Raw genomic sequence first — 27,239 nt, 5'->3', positions numbered from 1 at the left:
TCTAGCGCAGAAGGAATTTCCTGACAGCCGGGCTTGTTCATCAGTAGAACCGTAGGGCTGTCCTGAGGTGCCATGGGCTCCCTCTTTTTTTAAAAAAAATATTTTATTTATTTATGAGAGACACACAGAGAGAAGCAGAGACACAGGCAGAGGGAGAAGCAGGCTCCATGCAGGAAGCCTGATGTGGGACTCAATCCTGGGACCCCAAGATCATGCCCTGAGTCAAAGGCAGATGCTCAACTGCTGAGCCACCCAGGCGTCCCATGGGCTGTGGGCTCTCTGCTGCAGACAGAGTTCAAGCAGAGAAGGGGGAGGACAACCAGGTGGTTGGAGGGGCGGGGAGCTGGGGGAGTGACTGGCTCACAGAGCAAAGGGACAAGGTCAGTTCGTCGGAGAGCCTCGGGTGGGTCAGGGCAAGTTGGTCTCCCCCATCTGATAGTGATTCTGCTCAGACATGAATCCAAGCCAGACAGCAAGGCCCGAGGCAGCCAGCAGTGCCGGGGGCCCTGCTCTCTGGGTGCTAAGGGCCCCTCTTGCTCCCTAAGCTGCTTCCCTTTCTCCAGGGAAACATAATCCCTGCCTCTATGGGCAGGCCCGGGCCTGAGGCTTCCACCGCAGTGGATGTGGGCCTGGCCAGGGTTTCGCAGACAGAATCATGGCCTCCTTTGGCACAAGCTGTCAGGAAGCCCTTGTTTCTATCTGGCCTAAGTGATGTACCTCTCCCTTTGGATCATTTTTATGAGCAACTCTGCATCTGCATATTTGGGGTTGCTTTGCTGAGGGCTACCAGCCTCCCAGGGCCAGGAAGTTCTGATGACTTCCAGGGGGGAGTTTGTTTATGGAGGCCTGACCATACTGCCAAACCAGGCAGGTTCCTCGCACTGCATTTGTGAGCAGAGACTGTGCCCTCCTGGTCACGAGCTAATCATCCGAACTCTCGGAAGGAGAGTAATACACCCTTTACATACACAGTTCGTAAGAAGGGGCTGTCCCCAGAATGTCTGAAATGGAACAATACACAGAGGCACCTCCCCACGAGTGCTGGGTTCAGGGCGCTGATGCCAATAGACTCCATATGCAGATGGAGAAATGCAGGAAGTCCTTAGTATCTACGGAAGGCAAAGGACAAGACTGGCGTGACCAGGGCTTTCCTTGGGGAACCATGTCTGGGCAGGGGAGCCCAAAGTGGAAGACAGGGGACGCAGACTGTGGCCTCTCCCCAGGGACAGATCCTTTCCTGTGATTGTTCCCCTCTTTCTACCTTTCCTCTTATGCCCACTGTGGAAGGAGGGAGCCCAGCCCAGAGGCAGAGATACTAACTGGGCTTGGAGAATGTACAAGCCTAGATTTGGGGCCACTGGGAAGCCCAGCCAGCCCCTTCTTGGCCCTTCTCAAGTGTCCCAGGCAGATGAGGGGCATCTCTGAGCCCCTGTCCTCTGCTGGGCCAAGTGACCCAGTCTCCGGTCCCTTCTACCTCCACCTCCGAGCATGCTGCCTCCTCTCCATCCTTTCCTTGAGTCCTGTAGCCCAGCACCTTCCTGGGGTTCTTTGGCAGCCCATACCTTTGCCCTTCCAGTCGGGCCTGCCTCTCTGCTGGGGATGCTTGGAAGGTTACATGCGGTTATCTTCCCACATCATTATCACCTTCCATTCTGTCCTGCTTGCCTCTCTCCAGACCCCAGAGACTTGCAGTCAAAAGGCTTACTCACAGGAAACTCATCTGGGTTTTAATCTGATTACATTGTTACAGCCACTGAGACTAAGGCGATAATGACTAATGGCTCCCATCTCCCAAAGGACATAGTACTAGCATTCTGCAGCAATGTTATGGCATTTACCCAATGACTTCACAAGATGGAAAAAATGGGGCAAATGTTTCAATAGAGGACAATCCCCAAAACCCCAAACCAGCAACGAAAAAGATATCCATCCTTCCATTTCTCCATCCATCCATCCATCCATCCATCCATCCCTGCATCCATCCTTCCATCCACCCATCCCTCCATCCATCCTTCCATCCTTCTGTTCATCCATCCATCCATCCATCCATCCATCCATCCATCCATCTATCCTTGCATCTATCCTTCCATCCCTTCCATCCATCCCTCCATCCATCCTCCCATTCTTTCATCCATCCATCTTTCTTTCTGTCCATCCATCCATCCACCCATCCATCCATCCTCCCATCTATCCTTCCATCCCTTCCATCCATCCCTCCATCCCTCCATCCATCCATCCATCCATCCTCTCATTCTTTCATCCATCGATTTTTCCATCCATCCATCCATCCATCCATCCATCCATCCATCCATCCAATAAGTAATCTAGCAAACATTTACTGCTATTTACAATATCTTTAAATGCTTTCTCAGCAAACTAATGAAAGGATCAGTAATGCCCTACAGTGAGGAGCTCCTAGAGGTGGGGATCAAGAATCGTTCACCCAGAGAGTCGGTTTCCATCCCTCATGGAGGATGCAAACCACTTTGGTGGCACGTCTGACCTCTGACTCTTGTGACTCCATAGGAATTTTCCAATCCGAGGAATTCAGTTCTACGATGGCCCCATCAACATCCAAAACTGCACTTTTCGCAAGTTTGCAGCCCTGGAGGGCCGGCACACCAGTGCCTTGGCCTTCCGGCTGAACAACGCTTGGCAGAGCTGCCCCCACAACAACGTGACCAACATTGTCTTTGAGGACGTCCCGGTGAGTGGGGCGCTGGGGCAGGCTCCCGGCCAGTCCAGACTTTGGCTGGTGATTCACAAGTCCCCCAGGGCTGGAGTTTGAGCCGTTGCCACTACCACAGGGAGTGAACAACTTCCTCCGAACAGGCTGGGCCATGTCCCAGCCCGTCTGCATCCAGACTGGAAAAGTACAAGTGTAGGTCGCCGCACAGGTCAGGTCTAGCTGCGTCAGTGCCCACTCGCCCTCACGCTGCCCTTCCACCCCCTAGAGCCTCGGCAGGAGCTCCTGCCAGACTCAAGGCCCGAGGCTGCTCCTTCCAGGGCCTTGGCTTTGACCTACTGAGTCTCACGATAGGGCCCCTTGAGTGGGTACAGTTAATTTAAAATCCTAAAGTTTCTTCTGCTACAAAGTCTCTGCCTCATGTCTCCCTGAGAGCACCATGAACGGGGTCCTCCCTGCCGCAGACAGGTACCAGCGAGGATCTGGTGGTGAGGAGGGCAAGGCATAAGGCTGCCCTGTGAGGCTTGATGGGACTAGATGGCCTGGGCCATTCTCTGGGCGCTAGGATCTCCCAGAACTTTCCTCCTCCTCCTGGTCCTCTTCTGGTCCTGCTCTTGGCCTCTCTGCCCAGCGCTGTTTCTTTGTTTCTTTACCCAGGCCGCTGAGGTCTGAGAGAGGCCACAGAGACCACCATGGCTTGTGCTGAAACATTGTCTTCCTAGAACAGCACACACACATGCTCACTCTTACACACGTGCGCGTGCACCCCTGCGTCCCTTCCTCTCAGGCTCTGAGCCCGCACGTCAGAGCACTCTCTGGAGTCACCCACAGCAGCCAGGCCTCCTATGAGCAGAGGCCAGATGGACGTGTTGGGCCCAGAGTGGAGGCCGGTGAACACATGGCCGTCTGTCTGGCTCCCTCTGTGAGGTCAGCCGCAAGGTCTCCTGCAGCGCCAGAGAGCGCCTTTGCTCTGGCCAGCATGTAATGTCAGTGGAAACCGGAAACTTCTCTCTGGCCTGATGACGGCCGCCGTTTCCCTTCACCTCTGGCCCAGCCTCATTCACTTTCCTGGGCTCTGTTTAGATTACTTCCAGAGTGTTCTTCGGAGAACCAGGGCCCTGGTTCAATCAGCTGGACATGGACGGGGATAAGACATCGGTGTTTCATGATGTCGACGGCTCTGTGTCCGAGTACCCGGGGTCCTACCTCACCAAGGACGACAACTGGCTGGTCCGGCACCCCGACTGCATCCACGTCCCTGACTGGAGGGGGGCCATCTGCAGCGGACGCTTCGCACAGGTGGGGAAGCCAAGGCAGCCCTGCTGCCCCAGTCCCTGACTCCTGAGATGAGCAGGAGCGTGTGCCCAAGTGCCCGCTGCAGGCCTAGCCCTGAGTCAGGCAGAGAGTAAAGTTTCTTTCTTCTCCTATATTTCTTTTTCCTCCTCACCCAGTAGAATTTTCAAAAAAATCAAAGTGAAAGCACTGTAGGCAGAAAGCAGAATGCCTAGAAAGGGGGCACTCCGAGGTCCAAGCCTTGGATTCAAGTCAGGCTCTGGTGCTTCAAGTCAGCGTGAGGATGTGGGCAGATGTGAACCTGGCTCCCTGGGCAACTCCGGGAGACCCAGTGTCCTCATCTGTGAAATCAGGACAATAGTTGAATGTGCTTAATGAGCTGTGGATGTGGGTTCATATATGGATATGAAGGGCTCCCCCGGCCACATCCACCAGAAATGAAGTGCAAACCATATATGTGGCCTTAGATCTTCTAGAAGCCATGTCAAAAAGGAGAAAGAAATGGGGAATTAACCTTAATAATACTTAATGTATTTTAACAGGATACTCAAAATAACTATCATCTCAACATGTAATCAACATATAAAAGCCATGAGCAAGGCACTTTCCATCTTTATCTTTGTCTTCCTGTTCTAAGTCTTCAAAACCCACAACCTGTTTTGGGCTTAGAACCCAGTCCATTCGGATGTAAATTTTCAGCAAAATGAAAGTGAGCCCTACCAAAATGACAAAGTCGAGTGTAGTGGGAGACTTATACACTGGTTGTGATTTGAGATTTAAATTAACTAAAATAACATTTTAAATACAGGTCCTCAGCCACACTGGTCATATGTCTAGGGCTCAGTGGCCATGTGTGGCCAGTGGCTATTGTATGGAACAGCATCTGGAACATGGTAGAACCAAAAGTATGAGTTAGCTATTATGTATGAGGTTACCACTGGTTACTATGTGGTTGAATAGTGAATAAATAAGAAGGGACACAACCAAGGGAATAAAGGTGTTCAGGTAGAGGGAGCATGGGGAGCCCTGGTGGGCCTGGAGGGGGCAGGACACATGAGTGAAGTTGACCTCAGGACCACCATGGGGCAGGCATGTGGGCATCAGGAATGGGGTGGTGGGGTTGAGACAGGAGCTAGCAGGAGGTCTGGTGTCATGGAGAGATGGGAGGAGGCAGCAGTGCCAGAGAGGGGAAGGGGCCTGGAGCCAGGTGGGCACACAGAAGCCAAAGTGCTGGAGAGACTGGTGCAGGTGGGGCAGGAGAGATAGGTGCAGGTGGAACAGTAGGAGGGACAGGTGCAGGTGGAGTAGAAGGAAAGACAGGTGCGGGTGGAGCAGGAGGAGGGCAGGTACAGGTGGAGCAGGAGAGACAGGTGCAGGTGGAGGAGGGACACGTGCAGGTGGAGCAGGAGGAGAGACAGGTGCAGGTGGAGCAGAAGGAGGGACGGGTGCAGGTGGAGCAGGAGGAGAGAGAGGTGCGGGTAGAGCAGCAGGAGAGACAGGTGCAGGTGGAGCAGGAGAGACAGGTGCGGGTGGAGCAGGAGAGACAGGTGGGGGTGGAGCAGGAGAGACAGGTGCAGGGGAGCAGGAGGGCTGCTGGGGAGACAGGGCTGTGCTCAGGGCAGGAAGTCCAAGCATTTTCATGATGGAAGGTGAGGCCGGATAGTGGGCCCAAGGAGTTGGGTGGCCCACTCAGAGAGGCAAGGGGTGAGAAGAGTGGCCAGAAGGGGTGGGGGGGCTGCTGACAAGGAGATCAGGCCATGAAAACCCAGTGGAGACTAAGTCCCCACCTCTCAGGCTGGGGGCTTTAACAGCCCTGCTGAGAGCCCTGGGGACAGGTAGGGTGAGCCCATGGAAGGATCCAGAGTGGCTCCTCCAGTGCCCGCATGCTCAGGGCGAGGAATGTGATACAGGATGCTGGGGGGAACGCCGAGTGACCGGGAGGTGGGCTCAGTTTACTGATAGACAGGACCGTGCACCAAGGAATTAGAAGGTGACTAATCCCTCGGACCCACTGTCCACACGCAGGCCCACCTCCTGGCCCCGACCTGGAGCCTTGACCTGGCTCTTCCCTCCCACCCCGTCTTTTCCACGCACTGCTTGTCTTGTCGAAAAGCTCTGATGGTTAGCGCTTGCCCAGTTACCGGAACGGGCTCCTGCTTCGTCAGTAACCCAGTCCCCCCCTCCCGTTACAGCTCACCACGGGTCCATATGTTCCCTCGATCCTGTGGTTCTCCAGACAGCCCCGCACTCTGCTGAAGCTTCTCTTTCCGTTTTGTAGGCAGCGTAGTCTCTCCCTCCACGTACACACGGTCACACTGGCATGCTGGCCGCCACCGCGGAAATGTCGCCTTGAGAATACAGGACACCGTGTCTTACCCCGAGGCTGGCCCAAAGCAGCTGGATTCTTGGGTCCCTGGGACCCAAGAGCTGATGGTCTTGCTTTCAAAGTGTGTTCTCTGAAATGAGATGCCACCCATTTGTGCAGGGCCTGGTGACATGGGGACTGGCCGCAGGGCTGTCTCTCAGACACAGGCAGGAAGGCCACTGATGAGGGGATCGGCATTCACAACTTCTCCCCCTGCCCTTTCCTCATTCCACATCTCCTGTCCCCGGTGGTTCTGGCTTTGCCATGTGACTATGAAGCAGACCCCTCCCCTGTTTCCACTGGTCTGTCCTGCACGGGACCTTTTTCTGAGGACACAGAAAAAGTATTAGCCAGATTGCAGTGTGGCCTGGGCTGCACTCGCCACCCGAAAGACAGGCCCCCTTATTTGGCCATTCGTTCATGCAACCTTAAAAGGGCTCTAGGAGAAAGCTCCTTTGAAAGTGGGGCCTCTAGTCAGATGTTAACCAGACGCTCTTGGAATAATTCCGTCTAATGGTCCTGTGGTGTGTTTCCATTTTGGGTTCTACAAGATATACATTCAGGCCTACAAGACCAATAACCTACGGATGAAGATCATCAAGAATGACTTCCCCAGTCGTCCTCTCTACCTGGAGGGGGCCCTGACCCGGAGCACCCACTACCAGCAGTACCAGCCAGTTGTCACTCTGCAGAAGGGCTACACCATCCACTGGGACCAGACGGCCCCGGCCGAGCTCACCATCTGGCTCATTAACTTCAACAAGTGAGTGGGTGTCCGGCTGGAAGCGTGTGACCCGGGGACAGCCATGCTCCTAGAGCTCACAGCCGCAGTAATCATGTGTCACCGTGAAGTCCCAGGGCCCCAGGCCAGACGGTGTCACCTTCCCCTGGGCCCCCACAAAAGGACACCCCTAGAGGAGCTGATAGCCGCCACTAGTTAGGGAGCAGAGACCTGGGCTGACCCCCTGCTCTGGGCACGGCTGACTTCAGGCACAACATCTGACTCCAACGGGGGCCCCTGTTTAGGAGCTGGGGCTAGTGTCACCCCCGTGCAACCAGGTGAGGTGACATGACAACATTTCACTCAGGGTCTGGCCTCACAAGGCCTCATTGTATAGCAAGAGGTATCTGGCAACTGTTAGGACCATTTTACATAAGGAAATGAGCCTCTGGGACCGATTGAGTCACTGAACTGAGGGCATCTCCACGAGCCTCATAGATGCTCACGTGCTTTCTGTGAACGTGCCACAGTCTCCCTGTGAGACGGACTGTATCCGATATGGAAGACGACACCCACAGGGATGAATAGGCCCTGTGACCCGGCCGGGCCAGGAGGGCTGAGCCCTACTCTCCAGTTCCCGGGCCCTGTCACAACAACCCAGTGGGAGAGTGTGTCTTTCTGCTCCAGGTGGGGCACCCAGTGTAGGCCCAGGAGGTGCCTGGCCACCGTCCCAGTGAGCCTGTCCCTGCTCCGCACACTTTGCACCTCCATGGTTACAACAGCAGGTGTTTCCCTGGCGCAGGAATGGAGGTGCCATCTGGGGGAGGTTTCCTCAGTCTTCCTCCGAGGCACGCCGTGGGCGCTCTGAGGCCCAGGTGCCCTTGCTTGTAACCTGACCCTACTTCTGACCTTAGGGACGACTGGATCCGAGTGGGGCTCTGCTACCCCCAAGGCACCACCTTTTCCATCCTCTCGGACGTTCACAATCGTCTGCTGAAGCAGACATCCAAGACAGGAATCTTCACCCGGACCTTACAGATGGACAAGGTGGAGCAGAGCTTTCCAGGCAGGAGCCATTACTACTGGGATGAGAACTCAGGGTGAGGAGCCCCCCACGTGGCTGCAGGGAAGCAGCTCAGCACTGCTTTGCCTTGGGACCCTTCCAGTAGGGCCTGAGCCCCCACCTAGTAACTGGCCGTTGGCATAAATGCTTTCCCAGGGGCTCCGATTCAAGGCCGACTGCGCCATCCACCCATGACATTTTCTAAGCTGCCAAGCTCGGGGATAAAGTAAACATTCCATTAAACATGCTCGGGGGTTGTAGGGAATAGGCCTGTTTCAGGAAAGAAGTGAAAGCAGTGAATCCTAGAACGGAGACAACATAGTGCACTACCTCTGATCCTCACCAGCCGATGGATCCGACACCAGATGGTGGTGTCGCTGGTCTAGAGGGAGAAGAAGGGAAAGAGGGGTCAGCGGCAGGCTGCTTGGGGCCGCAGCACAGTCTGGGCACAACTGGTGTTGAACCCAGGCCTGCCTGTGCCCAAAGCCCTCACCTTTCTGCTAAACCAGGTTCTGCTCAGTGGAGCGATCACAGGGATGGAGCGTCTGGCTGTGGAGATGAAGGAGCTATGTGGTCTCCTCCCCTAGAGACAGTCAGTGTAACAGCTCAGGAATGCCCACACATCTCTGAAGTGATGAGGCCGTCCAGAGCCAGACCCTGGAGAGTCAGGGGAAAGTCGCTTGGCGGCCTTTTTCCCGTTCTTTTTTTTTTTCCTCCAAAAGTTAGTTCTTTATTTGAGAGAGAGCGAGAGTGAGAGCAGGGGCAGAGGGAGAGGGAGAGAGAACCTCCAGCAAACTCCATGCTGAGTGCAGGGCCCAGCATGGGGCTCCATCTCACGACCCCCAGATCATGACCTGAGCTGAAACCAAAAGTCAGATGCTCAACCAACTGAGCCACCCAGGCGTCCCAGACATTTTTTCATTCTTGTCTTAAAATCAATGATATGGACATACCTCGCAGGTGCACCCCCCCCGCCCCCGCCTGAGACACGTTTTTATCAGTTTGATTAGAGAGAAATTAGAATTTGAAAGTCAGAGGCATAAGGACTATGCTGGGACTGGGGGTCTGTAGACAGCACCCCTCTTCGCACAGAAATTCTAAGCCACTTGTGAGGCAGACATGGCCACAGGTGAAGAGGGAATGGAGTCTGATGATGAAGGAGCCGCTGCAGCACAGAGCTCCTGATGACGTCCCCGGGGTGACTGCGAGTGACTGCGGATGCCCAGCAGACCTCCCAAGCCGTGGGACACAGGGTGCGGAGGAGCAGACCAGGGTGCCTGCCCTCCGTCCCTACAGTCAGTGCCTGGTGGTGATGATGCTGTTCACGTTTACACTCAGGGGCCTTGAGCTGCGTTACAGGACGCTTGTTTCCTGTGTAGAAGCCCCAACCATTGGGCTTCCCTGGTTCTTGGGACCCCTCTGCGCATCCAATGTATGTGTGGGGGGTGGAGTGGGGTAGGGTCATGGTATCGTGGCTCACTGGGCAGTGTGGACACAGCTGAGGGTCCGTGCCCAGGGACAGCCCACATCAGATGTGCTAACATTGCAGACATGGGAATCAGCCTGAAGGCTCTCTTCAGAACTGCATGGTGAGAAGCCCCAAGTTGGCGGCTTGGCTAGCTCATCATCTGAGCCCTGCACCCCCTGGGCAGTGTATAGTCCTTTTCCATAAGCGACAATAAATTATGGTCCAGAAAGAGCATGGCGTGGAAGCCTGGTGGTGAGTTCCTGACCAGGGGCAGTGTCACTGTCCTGTGTGATCCGGGGCGAGTCACTTGGCTTCTCTGAGCCATGGTTTCCCCATAGGGGACATATGGATGGTAACAGTGCCTACTGCTCAGGATTGTTTGACGATTAAATGAGATAATGTGTGAATTTACAGCCAATGCGTAGCATGGTGCAGAGCATGTGCTCACGGAAGGATCCCTGGTAGTGTGATTAGCTTTTATCCCAGTGCCTTTATTTTTTTATTTTTATTTTTAAAGATTTATTTATTTATTTATGATAGACAGAGAGAGAGAGAGAGAGAGAGAGAGAGAGAGAGGTAGAGACACAGGTGGGGGAGAAGCAGGCTCCATGCCGGGAGCCTGACATGGGACCTGATCCCAGGACTCCAGGATCACACTCTGGGCCAAAGGCAGGCACCAAACCGCTGAGCCACCCAGGGATCCCCTATCCCAGTGCCTTTATTTCTCTGCTGCACATGACCCTGTGACAGGGCGTGTGGGTCTAATGGCCATTGTGCTTGGGATGCGGGATGCGCCCCTGGGGAAGGAGGAGGAAGAGGAGGGCTCCGAATGCCAAGCCAATCTGCTGCACTCCCTGCATGCAGGCTGCTGTTCCTGAAGCTGAAAGCACAGAACGAGAGGGAGAGGTTTGCCTTCTGCTCCGTGAAAGGCTGTGAGAGAATCAGGATTAAGGCTCTGATCCCACAGAACTCGGGCGTCAGCGACTGCACAGCCACCGCCTACCCCAGGTTCGCGGAGAGGGCTGTCGTCGATGTGCCCATGCCCAAGAAGCTCCTTGGTGCGCAGCTGGTGAGTGGCCGGGGAGAGGGGACTTCATCTGTAACTGGGCCCAGACCCAGCTAGGGTCCTCTCAGGGCATGTGCTCTGCCCTCCAACTGGTACCAAGAGATGAGGAGGCAGCGCTCTTCGAGCCGTGTTCTTGGCTCCCCAAATCCAACGACCGTACCCGCCTTTATTTGTTTTCCAGAAGACAAAGGACCACTTCTTGGAGGTGAAGATGGAAAGTTGCAGGGAGCGCTTCTTTCACCTCATGAATGACCTCTCATACATTGAAGTGAGCAACTCTGGCCCCTGCGGAGTTACTGGGGGGCTGACTTCAAGGTGGCCTTAGTCTCCTAGAGCTGTTGTCATAGTGACCACAGACCAGGTGGCTCCAAACAACAGAAATGTCTTCTCTCATCACTCTGGAGGACACAAATCCAACATCGGGGAGTTAGCAGGGTTGGCTCCTTCTGGAGACTCCGGGGGAGCGTCTGCCCAGAGCCTCTGTGGCCTCTGCTGGCCGCCAACAGTCCCTGATGCCCCTGGCTTGTGGACATGCCTTCTCCCAAGGTGTGGGAGTCCCCACCCCCTCCTTTGTCTTACAGGGACACCTATCATTGGGTTTAGGGCCCGCTCTCAATCCCAGATGACCTCATCTCCAGGTCTTTACCTTAATTACATCTGCAAAGACCCTATGTCCACATGAGGTCACTTTCACAGTCTCTAAGCGATTGGATATCATTCAGGCCACTCCGAGGGCTACGGAGAATTGATCTAAGAGGGTTTTACGCTTGGAACAGCTGCGTAGGCACGCTCTCCTCGGGGCCACATGGGAACCACCAAACAGGAGACCCCACCTCACAGCTGTGCTGCTCTTGGCCTGCAGGTGGATGGGAACAAGTACCCCAGCGCAGAAGACGGCATCCAGATGGTGGTGATAGATGGCAGCCAAGGCCACGTGCTGAGCTACAGCAGCTTCCGGAACACCATTCTGCAGGGCATCCCGTGGCAGCTGTTCCAGCATGTGGCAGCCATCCCTGACAAGTGAGTCTGTGCCCCCACTTCCGGCGCTGGCCAGTGGCACGACAGGCCCCCAGCGAGGCCCCCTCCCCGTCCCTGTCCAGCATAGGGAAGCTGAGGGAGTCTCCATGGGGACCTGCCGTGCTGAATGTAGGTCAGGCCGAGGCGGCCAGTCTGCCCCTTACAAGTAGGAAGCCTGCCCTGGCCCTCTTCCTAGGCCACGACATACTTTCCCAGCATGATCTCACCCCTCCCACGCTCTCAATTCCATCCAAACGCGGGTGGCTTTTGAGTACCTCCAGCCCAGACCTCTCCCCAGTGCCGGACGTCCCCGTCCGACTGCTCCCTGGACACGGCCATCTGGATGTCTCCTGTAGGACGGTATCTTAACCTCCTGGGCCAGCCCCTCCTCCTGCTGGCTCTGTTTTGGTTCATCAGCGCCATCCCCGCTGACAGCTGCTGGAGTCTGGGTGTCCTGCTTGACACCCCCTTCATTTCTCCCCTTTTTGTCCTGGTCACCCTCCTGCCGGCCTTTCTGCGGTTGCCCCACCAGCCCCTCCGGCACCGGCATCACTGGCTCAGCCTCCTACCAAGCCGGCCCCTCCGCCTCCCCAATCAGATGCCGCCTCCCTGCCAGCCGCTGGCTTGGATTGTGACCTGTGACCTCCTTCTGAAGGAGTGACCTCCTTCACCCTCTCCTAGAAATCCTTGGGAACCCCAGCCCCTTCCCAGTCTGACACACATGCACGTCTCTGGTGAGGTCTCTTCCAATGCAACCAGAGAGCTCTGTCTCTACTAAAGCGCTAGCTTTAGGACTGGGGACACGGCTACCCCCAGATCCGAGGCATGTGCTTCTTGATGAGGGAGCCACGTCTAACTCAGATTTGCCTTTCTGACTTTTTTGCATTTCTAACTGGGTGTAGACTTCACCCAAGAGCCAGGACCTGGCACCGTAGGATGTCTGAGTAAATTGCTTATGTGGCTCCTGCCATGTCATAGGTGCTTAGGGAACATTTACGGGTGACAACAAATGTGCTTCACTGACGCTGGGTGTGCGATGGGCAGGACATGCACGGGACACCATCAGAGTCCAGAGAGCCGGGGTTCTGCTGACACACACTTAGTGTCTACATCATTCCCCCACCAGAAGCTTCTTTAGCGTTGCACATTCACATGTGGATTCGTGCAGAAAGATCAGATTTACTGATTTGGGGAAAACACATTTTTCATCTTCAGATCTGTAGTGTTCATGCCTTTTTTGGTCTGCAAGAAGAGGATTTCTTCTTGAAATGAAACAGGTTGCAGAAGCCCAGAACAAGAAGGGAAAACTCAGAGCCACTCTGTTTGGGACAGGGGCAGAGGCATGGGGACCACCCCCCAGCAACAAGGGCTTCTCTTGGCCCAGGCAGCAGCCCTGTGCGCCTCGGCAGGAGAAACCCTCACCAAAAACCTGCTGTTAGCTAGCACAGGGTCAGCAACTGGGTGCCCGCAGACCCCTCTCTGACCACCTGTAAAGGAGCAAGGAACAGGGCAAGGCAGGTCCTATCCCACTGTCACCCAGGCCTGCCTTCCCCTTCCATCCTATCCATTAGTCGCCACTGGCCCTGGGGTCCCAAGAATATCAAAGATGGCTTGTCAGAGTGGCCACCTCCCTGCTGATAGGTGCAGGGGCTGGAACAGTCCCACACCAGGCAGACAGGGACACCTACAGAGTGTAAGCTTCTGGTGCCATCAGGATGCTGGGACACATAAGGAAGGCTGTCTCTGTGTCCCACTCCTGTGAGCTGACCCAGACCCCTGTCTGGAGGGCATGACCTTTGTTTGGGGTCACCCCAGTAGGAAAGACTTGAGCCTTTGCTCTGAACTGGAACAATGATGAAACAGCCCCTAGGAACCCAAATCCAGTGCTGAGGATGTGTTTGTAAGACTCCGTCTTCCTAATGGGCTTTACCCCACCACCCCATGGGCCTCCTCCCCAGCCTCCCCGAGAGCCTAAATAGCCCCAGCTCCCTTCCCAGCTGTCGTAAGAGCTAACAAGCCCATTGCATTTGAGGAGTGTTGTGCTCCCAATGGGACACAAATGGAGGTGACAGTGGGTTCCGGAATCCTGTCCGGTTTTTCCATGTCTGGACTGTGGTCTGTGGTTATGGGATTCCTTTGAGATGTGAACTGGAAGCCCCAGGGCTTCTACTCCTGGGGGGAGGTTCTTGCTTCCTCCTGTCTGGCCCGGCATGCTGAGTCGGCTGCCACGAGCCTGTGTTCCCAACACTGGCCTGAACACGACCAAGGCAGGGGAGAAGAGCCGCCTCGCTCCAGAGCTGGGCTTTTGCGAGTCAGGACTGCCAGGCTGGGTGCAGCCCTTGCTCTGGGCCTCTGCCTCCCACCCTCGAGCACGGTTTCCCTTGGGCACGTCCTCTCCGACACTCACTAAACTTTCCCCAATCTCACCATCTGCAAACCTAGTGGTTGTGCTGTCTGGCCTGAGGAGAGGAAAGGGACATGATTGCAGAGGTCAACCCTCCCTGGAGCACATGGTGACCTCACGTTGTGGCCTTCTCTCCTGCCATGTTTCTATCCAGTCCTAACCAAACGGGCTGAGGACTTTCATGTGAATAAATGCAACCTGAAGTCCCTCCTCCGTGTGCCCAGCCCTGCAGAGCACACCTACTCAGTCCTCTCTGGGGACTGACATGGATGGGCAGTGAGCGAGCTGAGCATAGGCAGGAGAGGCCATGGGCACCGGCTGTGGCAGGAGGCGGGGAGGGATGTTCAGGATGCTGGTCAGCGTGGGAAAGAGCCGGACAGCTGGGTGCAGGGCATAAGCTGCCCTTGCCTGAATGCCTGGTGGGGCCTGTGGACAATGCCAACTGTCCCTCCTCTGGTGTCGCCTCTAACATCCCCTCCTCTGGCTCAGCTCCATAGTACTGGTGGTGTCTAAGGGAAGATACACCTCCCGGGGCCCATGGACCAGAGTGCTGGAGAACCTCGGTGCCGAGAAGAGCCTCAGGTTGAAAGGTAAGTGGTATAGAGTAGGGTGGGGCTACACTGAGCTGTCTACACTAATGGTGGGCCCAGATGTCTGGTGTGGGGGTTGCTGCTACCCCTTGGTTTCCACCAAACCTTCGAATCCACAGCACAAGTGTGTTGGTCTTCTGGGATGCACGGGCCAGATGCCACCTGCTTGCTAGGCCTACACGGCAGCTTCCTCTCTAGAGGTGGCCACAGGCACTGCAAGAAATGTGCTAGAGCTGTTCACCTGTCTGCTCAGCAAGTGGCCGCCCCCCATGTTTTATTAACAAAAGTATCCTCAGAGAAGTGGCTTGGCCTGACCAGGTCCCGCTGCTCTGCCTGGCCGGGCCCTGCCTCGTCCTCCACGCCCCAGTGGATGCCCAGCATCTGCGTGGTGCACTACAGTCTGCAAGGCTCCCATTTCCCTCTGTACCTGGGAGAAAATAAAAGCCTGAAGAATCTATGTGGCTTGTCCAAGGTCACCCAGCACTTCGGCGACAAAGCCCAGTGCCAACTCCACAGGGAAGAAGTCAGCCAGCCCAGAAATGTTGCTGTCACTGCAGGCTGTATTGGGGGAGCATCCCTGGGGAGGCCGGCAGGAGTGTGAGCAAGTCCGAAGACACTAATGCCCACCATGGTCCACGCGTGTGCAGTATGCAGCCTGGCCCCATGCTGAGCACGTTCTAATTCATGAGGGGCCAGGGCACTCGGTGGTCTTATTTCCATTTCAGATGGAATTAGACACTTAAGTAACTTGCCCAAGATTAGAATTTGGATCCGAATTTTTCGAGTCCAAAGCCAGCCAGGGGTCTTGGCGGCCATGCCATCCTGACTATGAGCAACATCTAAAGCTAGGAGCCCATCACAAGGGGCATTACCTCCAGGCAGCTCTTGGAGAAAATTCAGGAGCCAGGAAGGCCCTTCAGATGAGCCAAATAAGAACCCCAGGAGAAGGAAGTGTCTTCTCCAGGTCTGGTGCCGTTCCTCGGGCCTGGTGCCGTGCGAGGGAACATACACCTCCTGGGGCCCATGGGTCAGGGTCCTGGAGTCACTGAGGGCCTCTGTCTTTTCAATTAAGACCCTATTGCCAAAAGCTAACTTAGGTCTCAAGTGACCTAAGTCGAGTGGTGCTCTCCCGGTGGTGAGACCCATGTGTGACCTGCCAGGCTGGACTGTTCCCACGTGTGGACACAGAGCCCCATGCCTCGGAGATGGTTAAGCTCTGAATGCGAGATAGAGACCACTGCGTGGGGCTGAGGGTCCAGGCATCCGATGGGGTGGCACCATTCGCCCTGTGCCCCTGGATGATGTCCTCCTAAGGGCGCAGCATGTTGGAGCTGGGGAGAGGTCTTGTAGAGCAGCGCCATCCTGTGGAGGACAGATGGGGACCCTGAACAGATGGAGACCCAGAGAGGGGCAGGGGGGCTGGGCTCCAAGGTGGCTGGCACTCCCAGGAGGTGTCCCGTGTAAAGCAGCGCCGCCACTGGTGCTGCTGGCCTGAGGCTCAGGTGACACCCTGTGTGCTCCTTGCAAACGACATCAGGTACCATCAGTATCGGGCACAGAGCTCTCCTAGGGGGGCCACTGTCACCATCTCCCTGGTGATGGAGGCAGGGGGATGGGATGGGGTGTAGCCATTCTCTCAGGACTTCTGTTCACGAGACCCATCACTGCTTTCCAGAGAGAATGGCATTCGTGGGCTTCAAAGGGAGCTTCCGGCCCACCTGGGTGACTCTGGACACCGAGGACTACAAGGCCAAAATCTTCCAGGTGGTGCCCATCCCCGTGGTGAGGAAGAAGCAACTGTGAGGAGGCCTGCCACCCGGTGCCACCCCACAGTGGGCTGCCGGTGGGCTCCGGCAGCAGCCTGGGAAAGACATCAGAGACCCCTGGTGCTGCCTGCCCCCGCCCCCACTTGAGTATCTACCTGCAGCCCCCGGGGGCGGAGCTGCCTATGCTGGAAACCTCTTTCCTACAGCCTTTGGGTGCTTCTCGCCTATCTGTGCCTCTTCCATGGGGGATGTGGGGGACATACGAGGAGACCTGAGCTGTGCTGGCAACAGGGTCTGCTCTGGCAGGAGCCCCGATCCGGCCTTTTGCAGATCCTTGTGCTCCCCAGCACATACCTGAGGGTGGTGGATACAGAAAAAGAGAGATGTCTTCAGGAAATCTTTGCTCCTGTAAGCGAGCACCGATGTTCTTGGGGTTTGGAGCTGGTGGGTGGACAGAGCTTGCCAAGGCAGGACCGGCTCCCTTTGGGGAACAGGCAAGCCCTGCCTCTGGAGGGGTTCCACCTTTCAAGGAGACTTCAGGTCCCGGATCGGGGGTAGGATTAGGTGACTTGTAGAGACTCTATCCGTTGTGAGATTCCAGAAATCTATGGCTTTTCGTACCGCACATGGAACCCAGCAGTAGATGGGGAGGTTCTTTCTGGCCAGGCCTCTGACGCCAGGTGCCCCGGGGCAGGCGGGGTGCAGGTGGGAAGCAAGGCCTGGCGTCAGGGGCCTGCAGGCTGCCAGGACGGGCGGTCAGGTATACACGCTCTCCGATGCCAGGTAGAGAATGTGAAGGGGGGAAGACGAAGACAGAGCCGGTCCCCTGGAGGGAAGGATCCCGAAAGCTTGGGTGGGTCCTGAAGCTCCAGGCAGGAGGAGGAACGGACCTGCAGGGGTGGAGGGCAGGGCATCTTGGTGGGCAGGGTAGTTCAGCAGGCAGCCCTTCCTGCCCCCATCTGCCGAAGCCCGAGACTGCAAGGTCACCCTCTGCCTGCTGCTTCCTGGCCTGCTCATCACGGCCACGTGTGCAGGGGACGGGAGGGCAGGGCCCACAGTGCCCAGCACTCCAGTCCCCAGCCAGGAGGAGGTGGAGCCAAGTGGAGAGAAGTAAGCTCCTAATTGGGGCCTCCTGTGTTCCTCCTCCAGAGACCCGGGAACAGGCTCAGCCCTCAGGGAGCATGGGGTTTCGGGGTTGGAAAGAACCTGAATAATGGCCTAGTCCCAAATCCTCATATCATGGATGGGGCCCGTGAGACCCTGACCTGGGGAAGAACCACAGGGCCAGGCCGGGCCGGCAGCCGCACACCCAGCACCTGCTGCCACCCCACATCACCTCAACAACAGGCCCCAGAGTGTCCAGCAATCTCCAGGGGACAGGCTTCCTGGAAGGGAAACCCTGATAATAGATACAACTGGCTTATAACTGTTTCTCTCCTGGCCTTCTGTGCACACGGGCGCCCTCCTGCTCAAACACCTGCTGTCCCACGAGGGCGCAGCAGCCTTGGCCCTTCCACTGGAGCTGGCCCAGGGGACAGCGTGGGGCTGGCTGCCTTGCTGCCAGTGACCCTGTGCAGCTGCTGGGGTGGGGGCGGCGGGCGGGGGGCGGCCCTCCAGCTACTGCTTCCCCCCGCCTCTGCTTCACCCACCCTGCAGGGAGCTCACAGAGCTCGGGGGAGGAAGAAAGCTCCAGCTCTCAGTGGAGGTCCCCGGGTCACCTGGGGGCACGATGAGCTGTGTTTTCCCCTCTCCTGCACCAACCACAAACTCTTTCTTCAAAGAGTTTGGCTCCCTGTGCCCAGCTGCGCCCATGACACTTGGGCAAGAGGTCCCCTCCACAGGGTGAGCCAACACTTCACGGGTCTCCCAGAGGCTAGGAGGTGGTGGGTGGGGGGCGCAGCAGCTGCCCAGGCCCTCTCGCGGGCAGACCTCTCGCGGGCAGCTGCGTGGCCACACTGAGGGGAGCCGAGCTGACCTCATGTTCTCGCCTGCGGTTCTGTTGGGCTTTCAGACTCTGTCAATGCAAAGGGTCTCACACTGTGAACCACTTAGGATGTGATCACTTCGGGTGGCCAGGAATGTGGACTGTCTTTGGTTCTGTTAATTTAAAAAATGATCTATCTGAAAATCCTCAGAGTTGTACATGTGTCTAACGGCACAGGATCTGCATGTTCACTTTCTCTCCGCCACCCTGGCCGGTGGCCACCCGTGTTCTTGGTGGCGCAGATTGTCTTGTTGCTTGGAAAATTGCTCCTATGGTTCTTTCTGTCCATCAGTGTTAACATGAGTTAGGGTAAACGACACTTCTCTAGGGTCAACGACACTCCTATGAAATGCTTGTCTCTTTCCTGTTGCCGAAATAGCGGGTCCTTTTTCGGAAAATTTGATGTATAGTGTGTTTTGAATGTAAACGTTTCTTATAGGTGCCACCATGAGCAAAGATGTATTTTCTATTTATTTATTATATATGCACTTGGAGAAGTCATTGTCAGAGAAATGAAGAATTGTCCTAAGTGTCGCGTGTGGGGAGTGTACCCAGAGCCTCCTGCGGGCAGCAGAGGACGCTGACTCTGGTTTGGAAAATCTTGCTGTACCATAGTAAACATACAAAGGATCTCATTCTCCTGCCTGCCTGTTTTATTTTCCTGTAACGCGGCCCTCATTTTAAGCAAGTATGTAAGGAAAACAGGATTGATGGAATCCGCCTGAGCGCCTCTCTCACTTCCAAGAATTATTATATGCCAAAGCCCTACCTTTGGGCTGCCCCACAGGAGTGCTCATAAGAGCTGGGGCAGCTGGTCCCCAGCAAGAAGATGTCATTCATTCACATGACTGGCCATGCTGTGCCCAGGATGTGCCCTGTCCTGCATGCTCCCCGCTGCCAGCAACCCGTCAGGGCAGCACCACACCCCCCCCCCCAGGGAAGCCAGGAGGAGCCAACAGGGTCTTGGGTAGAAGCAGGACTATCTCTTCCTTTCAGAGGCCAGACACAATGTCTGAGGCCAGTATGGAGGTGGAGAGATAGGTCCGAACCAAGTTGCCAGACAGGATGGTGCAGACCCAGCCTCGAGCGGGCCCCTCAGCTGTGCTGGGAGGAGTTCATGGGGTGTGGGAGGAGGAGGTGAGATGTAGAGCCTGGAATGGGGTGACCAGGGAGTGTTCTAGAGCGATGCCACCCGGTAGGCGGCCGCCAGCCACACACAGCTACCTAAGTTTAATTAAAATTAATAAGGATTAAAAATTCAGTTCCTAGGTGGCACTAGCCAGGCATGAAGTGCTCGGCAGCCCCGGTGGCTGGCGGCTGCCATAACGGATGGCGCAGATGTACAACATTTCCATTGTCATGAAAGGGTCTTCTGGGGGTTTGGGGAGAGCTCTCGGGGCTCCTACTGGACGTTTTACGTTTCTGACCCTAATGTGTGTGCGTGTGTGCATGTGAATTTGTGCGCCTGTGCCTGTGCATGTCTGTGAATGTGTGTGCGTGTGAATGCGTGCGTGCATGTGACTGTGTGCGCTTGTGCACCCGAGGGGCTGGCACCACATTGTGGTTCTGAGCTGTCAATACTCAGGTCCGGCAGGCCAGCTTGGACGTCCTATGTTGGCGGCTGTGGCAGATACACGCCGCCTGCCCTCAAGGAGCTCCACGTGGAGGAGATCACATCTGTACACTCATGCAAACAGTGTTTCTGAGCACGTGCTCTGCACACAGGGAGCACACAGTCCCACAGCAAGGAGCGGCGGGCCAGGGCCTGAGGGCAGGGAACCATCCTCACCAGGAGTGCCCAGGGCCCAGTGAGCGGACCAAGGCTGAAGGCAGCCCGGGAGTTAGGGGCCAACGAGGGACGGGCCTCCCGCCTGGGCAGAGGGAAAGTTAGCAGAGGTGCAGGCTTGAGGACGGCAGGGCACAGATCGGGGGTCAGCATGAGGGGGAGGCCGGGACGGGGTGGGCCAGATGCGCAGGCTTTGGGAACCACTGGGTTTGCTGATGGGGGCTGGTCCCTGGTGACCTTGCTGCCAGCAGTCTCCCTGCTTAAAACAGTACACGGGGTGTGGTTCAGTGACACAGAAACGGCGCCTGGGGAGGGTGAGGGCACTGGGCTGGGCCACAAGGAGCAGAGGGGGCAGCAGATGGGCCGCGCAGAGACAGGCAGGGATCCGGGGACCCACATTTGCTCCTTCACTGATGCCCACAGGGAAGTCCCTGTCCAGGAGTCAGGTGTAGAGTGAACGCCCCGAGCCCCTGCGTGCCAGGAGCCAGGCTTGAACACGGGCAGGAAGAAAGAATGCTCCCGATGGGAACAGGGCTCGCGGGGCACGGAAGCAAACACAGGGGAGACATGGCAGGAAGTGATGGAGGGCTCGTCCCTTCACACAGCGGGGTAGGACACAGGTGTCCACTCAGAGATACCATGCAGTGGCCTTGAGAGGTCAGAGGTCAGACCGTCTGCTTAAAATGCAATGGCGTGGAGTCGGAAGCAAGATTCAGGAATTCTGTCCCCATGTCCACGGGACAGACTTGGCTGAGCTGCCAGGCAACCTGGACCTTGGCCTCTTCACCCCCACTGCTTCCTTGTCTCCAGCCTGCCCCCCACCACCCGCACACAGAAGTCTCCTCACTTATCACTTACCCAAGGCACTTAGTGCCTCTGCAGTGTGACGTGTGACCTTTCCCTGTACTGGGCACACCCTTCCCTCTTTCTCCCTCCTTCCTTCCTGGGGACCCAGGGCCCAGCACCTTCACAGCACACACCCTGCCATCCTCCAGGCAGGACCACTTCCCACAGCAGGCAGAGTCATGCTCTGTAAATGCGGCACTGAGTGTTGCATGAAGGCATAAGCAGGCCCAGCTGCCCTCTGACCCCACTCTGAGCTCCCCTCCCCCAGAGGCAGAGGAAGGAGTGGTAAGTGAGGCGGGGTGGACCCCTCTCTCCTGGGGGTGCAAATCCGCCTGCACACCTCACCTCTAGACCACACACCACAGAGAGTGTCGCCATAAAGCAAATCAAGTGAACTTTGGATTTCCGGCACATAGAAATGTTACAGTCACACCACACTGTAGTCTGTCAATAGGCAATAGCCTTATGTCCAAAGAAGCCAATGTACACATCTTAATTTTAAAATACCATATTGCTAAAAATGGCTGGGACTAGCTGGCTCTGAGCTTTCAGGGAGTGATCATGACTGATCACGGATCGCTGCGACACATATAATGATGATGAGCAAGTCTGAGGGATGGCGAGAATTACTCTAGCAAAGGCTGGAAAGCTGGCGCCAGCAGACCGCTCAATGCAGCGTTTCTAAAAAATACACAGTATCTTCGAAGCACCATCAGACAAGGGGTGCCTGTGGTAGCACTTGTTTCCCTTGCTAAAAATCAAAGGCCTTCAGATCCCTCCAAGGGAATGAAATCAAATAATTTGCTGACCACTACACAACAAACGTTGACTGCTTGGTGCCTCCAGTTGTCTGGGCATCACCTCTTCTCTTAGTGAATGGGTCTGTGTAGGCTCCTGCGATGGGGAGAAAGTCAGCGCCCCTCCTCACTGCCGAGCCTGCTCACGTATGCACTTCACATGCCCACAACACACACGTGCACACACACACACACACACATGCACACTCATGAGCCTCAGCCGCCCCCATGCACGGCTGGCCTCCACTTGGGGTCTCCCTTGTCTCACCTCACAGAGTTGTCCCGTTTCACCACTACATGGTGACCTCAGTGGGAAACACGGCTTCTTTCCTTCTGGATCGCCCCAAACTACACAGGAAAGTCAACTCATGGCAAGGTTTTGCTGAAGGCTCAGGAATATGGCAAAGCAACAACCTAAAGTAGAAAGTTAATCATCGTCACCACATTCACCTACCTTCTCTCCCCTGAGGCACGGGCCCTAAGTACATTCCTGGCCTGGCTGCCGCCTCTGGGACATCAGGATGCTCCTCGCCTTATCCGTAGCATGGTTATTACCACCTCCCACCGATTAAAATAAAATAAAATAAAAATTGGGCTAAGCATTTCTTTTTTTATCCAAACTCTCATCTGGGTGCTCCATCAGGCAAGGACGATTTCCCGTGGGGACCCCCCCGCCTCAAGCAGCATAATGAACCCGCAGAGCCCATGACTGTGGTCGTGGGAATGTGATGGAGTTGTAAGTGCAGGTGCCTCTTATAAGGACCTGTCTGTGCAGAGGGGCTTGTTGGGGGCAACCAGTAACAGTTACCCACATTCTTTTTTTTTTTATTTTTATTTTTATTTTTTTTTTATTTTATTTATTTATTTTTTTTGGTTACCCACATTCTGAGCGAGGGCTGCCTGAGTCGTCACTGAAGGACTCCTGGAGAGAGCTGTTCAGGCCCCGTCACCCACCTCCAGACTAGGGAGCAGAAGGCCAGAGACTGCCCAGGATGGGCGGCCCTGATGAAGATTCCAAGGATAGAGGGTTTCCCCTCATTCGAGGGGTGCATCCCCCAAGCCCACTGAGGGGGGCCTCTGGGGGAGACGGGTGTGTGTGCAGGAAGACAGGATTAACACTGCCCTTCTCAGCGGCACACTTGCCGAGCCCCATACTAACAGGCCACCCGGCTGCTGCCCATGTGGGGACCAGCGTCCTCCGGAGCACTGTCCTGTCTCCTTGTCGTTCGAGTGGGCAGAAGCTGAAGATGTCGCTCTGCTCATCTGGGAGTGACTGAAGGAGGACACAGCAAACGTGCAGGTCTCAGGAGAACAGAGGGCAGCCTCTGGGTAGACGCACCTCCACCTCTGGAGTGGGCAAGGATGCGTGGGATTTCCCATGAGCCACGCACATGCCGTGGCGCTCACCGCCCGCATGAGTTAGCCTCAAGGGACCCTACCCACACGGCTGCCGGTTCCACAGTGGGGTCCTGATGGGAAGGGGCCGTGAGTCACCTCCAGAGGCAGAAGCTGAGGGAGAAAGTGGTTTTACCAGTATTCAACTGGAAAAGGTATAGCTCAGATCAAATAGGTAGGACAGTATCAGGGAGGAATCCAGAACACATGCTAAGTCAAAGAACCAACACTGGGCCATGTGCCATAACAGAGGGCACCTGAGGACATCTGCAATCAGAGACTAGGAAGGCCTGCTGCCCCTCCTCCAGCAGCCCCCAGCTCTGTGCCCCACCCTGTAGGAGCCAGCAGGCATGGGAGAGCCAGGGGTGCAGAGTGAGAAGAGACGAGGGAGAGCCCGTGCCCCCCTGCATGCCCCGGTTCCCCCTTGCAGGGGCTCAGAGATAAGGCTGAGGCCACGGAGAGCAGTGGTGTGCAGGTGCATGGGCTGCGGGGGCAGGAGGAGGAGACCCCGGCCTGTAGCCTGTGCTGAAGCCAATGTCTCGACAGGGCCAGTGCCAAGCTGCAGACCCCAAGATTCCCATCGGTGGGAGCGCTGGTGCTCCGAGGTTGGTAGTAGCTGGCTCCAGCTTATGCCTGGGGGTGCTCCCAGGCTGATACTTGCTGGCTCCAGCTCATGCCTGTGGTGCTCCTAGGCTGGTCCTAGCTGGCTCCAGCTCATCCCTGGTGGTGCTCCCAGACTGGGACCAGCTGACTCTAGGGCGTCCCCAGCAGGAGGCTGAGTCTGCAGAGTGCTCTGAAGGCAGCCACGAGGAAAAAATCCATCTCTCTCCGGACTGTGCCCTCAGCCCCAGCTCCTCAAGGAAACCACTCCCGCGGAGTAGACAGGATGAGGGTACGGACTGGACTCCCCCAGAAAGTACCACGTCTTCTCTGGGAGCAAGAAGAAGCTGCTAATGCGAGGATTTGCTGGTTTATGTCCTTTACGGTGATTGCTTCTCCTTCCCAGCCAAGAGGGGAAACACTACATCTGGTTGGATGATGACTAATCGGGGGATGGGGAGTGCGCTCCTGAGCGGTACACCCAGGGCAAAGTCGCCAAGGTTGGTTGATAGGACTACGTGGAATCATTAAAATTTAAGATCCTAAATAGTATGGAAGACAAATCAACTGAGGAAATGAGCTTAATATGGATCTCCCGGATAAGAAGTTAGTATCTGTGGATGTGCTGGGCACCTGCCTGGGGCCCCATAACTGCCCAACCTCCCAGCATCCCCAGGCCTCGGAGTGGTGATTGCTTCCCCTGGGTGGGGGCCCAGGGCTACTGCCCTACGCCTTGCTGCAGCCCTGAACTTTACTCTCAGGGCGTACAAATGGCTCCTCCATGAAATGATCCATCCTGGGGCCTCCTGCTGGACTGTACTGATCCTTCATATACCAGGTGCTCTTACGAAGTTTAAGTAAGTGGGTGGGGCGGGCTCAAGGGGGAAGGGGGAGAGGGCAAAACCAGAGGAAAAACAGGAAGGGGCCATTCACAGAAGAAAACATACAAATGGGAAAAAACACATTTAAAAATTCACCCTCAATTATATGACGCCAATTGAAACAACAGTGAGGTGCTGTATGTCACCCACCACCCCGAAGGCTAACGGACAGGAACGGATACACATCGACGGTGATCAAATGCTCAGTGCGCATTTTCTATAAAGCGATTTACTATTAGGCAAAAGTGATTTGAAAAGGTGTGAGAAGTTTATCTCCAGAATTGCGTCCAAGAATGCATCCTGACCAGTGGGCCACGGCACGGGGGTGCGTGAGGGTGGGCAACAGGGTCCACTGTGGCCTTTCACGCAGTAACGGAAACTCTGAAAAAACCCTAATAGTCAATAATCAGAAAGCGGGTAAATTGAGCCTTGTTCCCTTTCCCAAAACACAGATTAAAAGTGACTATGGAAATACTGACAACGACCAAAGCTGGCGGCAGGCTCCCGGCACCTGTCATGCCCCTCCTGCTGTTCTGTGCGCACCTTTGCGACAGTTCCGGGATGAAATGCCTCCGAAAGTCAGAAGTAACTGGTTTAGAGAGTCCAGAGCCTTAAAAACGGTCCTTTTCCATGACCTACTAATTATTTACAGGGAATTTGGCCTAAGCAAACAGAGCTTGGGGGTAAAGCTGTTCATTACGGGATTCTTTGTACTCATTCCACGGGGTCAAAGCAGCTCAATGTTCAGCTACACGGAAACGACTGAATATCTTATGGTCTGGTTTGGTGCGTTACTAGTTCTCAGATTTTGTTTCCAAGGGGTTTGTGACAACTCCCCACTCACTGGCAGACTCGGCTGCAGAGTCCCTGTGGGTTCTGGAAGTGCAGAACATTATGGGTTAAATGACCTTAGAGCTCAAGTGGCCAGCATTCCCCACATATGATGTGTACACACACACACACACACACACACACACACACACACACACGCACACACTCCCTCCAGCTCTCCCACCAGGGCCACCTCCCTCCAAGTCCACCGTGGCCCCGCCCGCTCATGCCCCTGGGCCTTTGCACCTCTTCCACCCTTACCTTCTTCCTCCCTCCTGGTTCTGCATCTCAAAAGCCTAAAGAACTAGCTGGAAGCAGCAAACTCCTTAGCAGGCTGTCCCTTGTTTAAATTTCTTTGGGGAACGCTAGTCTGGTCCAGCTGTGGTGCACAGAGGGGAAGATACATTCTGGCCCATGACGTATACTGATTTAAAATTAGAAGTAGGTGCCCAAAGGCAGACAACACCTCGCTTAACCTCAAGGGGCTCCAACGAAGGAGCAAAGGCCTCAGGGAGTCTGTAAGGAAGGTTCCTTCCATCCTAGGGGTTTAGGGACCCACTCTGTGCTGGAGGGGAGTCCCTGTTGGCTTGTTTCTTCCAGATCCTGGTATATAACTCCCAGGCCCAACAGAACTCATCACCCCTGTTGACAGAAGAGGTGAGATCGAGGGACATCAAATATGGCACTCAAGGTCATCCTGGCCTGGGCTGAGGCAAGAGGCCAGGATCAAAGAAGCCCCCGTGTGTCCAAGGGCGCAGGCAGAGAAGCCTCACTCCCCGGAGGAAGAATGCCGGCTGGCCGCCGGGAAGAGCAGATGCAAAGCAGACCAGATGTCCCCAGGAATTCCTGACATTCTGGACAGCAGCCCTCCTTGCCGGGAATGCTCTGGGATCCGGACCTGTGGGCGCTTCACCTTGGAAACGGGCAGACGTCTCTGGAGGAGAGATAATTGCCCTGGGTTTGCCAGGCACCGTGCTTTAGGTCTGAACATCATGCAAGCTGGGCTGCTCTGGCCCATCCAGGGCTGGACACTGTGTGCCCATAGGCATGGGTCAGGTCGATAAGCCCTGTGGGGTTTGTCAAGTGGCCTCAGCTGTAGCTCAGGTGTCCCCAGATGCCAGACCAAGTGGGCAAGGCCCGAGGGTTTCAGACCTGTGACATCAGCGGGACCTGAAATTGGCCCACTTGGAAATCCCCTTGTCCTGCAAATCGTGCGTCAGCCTGTGGTCCACCTGGGACTTGGGCAGCTCTGGCTCTGGTCTTAGCCTTTTTCAGGGTGAAGCTCCTGCCTGAGTGCAGACTCCTGGCCATCGAGTGCCACACCGAGGAGGGAGGAGGGGTGGTGCTCCTCCCTGAGCATGCAGACCACCGTGCTCCTGCACGCCATGCGCTGGGCAGATGGTGGTCTCCTTCCAGGACTATCTCTGCCGCCCCTTAGGGCACTGTGCTACCGTGAGGGGAGCACAGCCTGCGGGGCAGGCCCGGGCGGGACTCCATCTGCCTCCTACTAGCTGTGATTTGGATGACTGGGTCAACCCCCATGAGTCGCTGTTCACTCATCTCCAGAGCAAACCCCACACATGGGAATGGTTAGTACATTCAGAAGCTGAGTGCTTCATGTGGATTTGCTCCCTTAATCCTCACGATGCTCCCAGGAGGCGGGAGCTTCCAGCACCCGTG

General features: G+C 55.8%; 1 protein-coding gene across 4 annotated transcripts in view; it reads left to right on the top strand.

Moving 5' to 3' along the window:
• The window catches only part of LOC121489849 (cell migration inducing hyaluronidase 1), a 139,629-nt gene extending 120,571 nt beyond the window's left edge, over positions 1–19,058 (top strand). For 3 of the 4 annotated variants that reach the window (XM_041753241.1, XM_041753239.1, XM_041753240.1), the window contains exons 21-29: positions 2,527–2,707; positions 3,770–3,985; positions 6,896–7,107; positions 7,980–8,165; positions 10,461–10,665; positions 10,844–10,930; positions 11,525–11,682; positions 14,573–14,673; positions 16,349–19,058. In XM_041753241.1, coding sequence (XP_041609175.1) covers positions 2,527–2,707; positions 3,770–3,985; positions 6,896–7,107; positions 7,980–8,165; positions 10,461–10,665; positions 10,844–10,930; positions 11,525–11,682; positions 14,573–14,673; positions 16,349–16,476 — 1,474 coding nt within the window. In that variant the 3' untranslated portion in view covers positions 16,477–19,058. The remainder of the gene's footprint in view (positions 1–2,526; positions 2,708–3,769; positions 3,986–6,895; positions 7,108–7,979; positions 8,166–10,460; positions 10,666–10,843; positions 10,931–11,524; positions 11,683–14,572; positions 14,674–16,348) is intronic. The other variant, XM_041753242.1, reaches the window with a different exon arrangement.
• Positions 19,059–27,239: the final 8,181 nt, after the last annotated feature.

This window comes from Vulpes lagopus, chromosome 4 (assembly GCF_018345385.1).
Source record: "Vulpes lagopus strain Blue_001 chromosome 4, ASM1834538v1, whole genome shotgun sequence".
Lineage (NCBI taxonomy): Eukaryota > Metazoa > Chordata > Mammalia > Carnivora > Canidae > Vulpes > Vulpes lagopus.
This window is presented reverse-complemented; position numbering and strand designations above follow the sequence as displayed.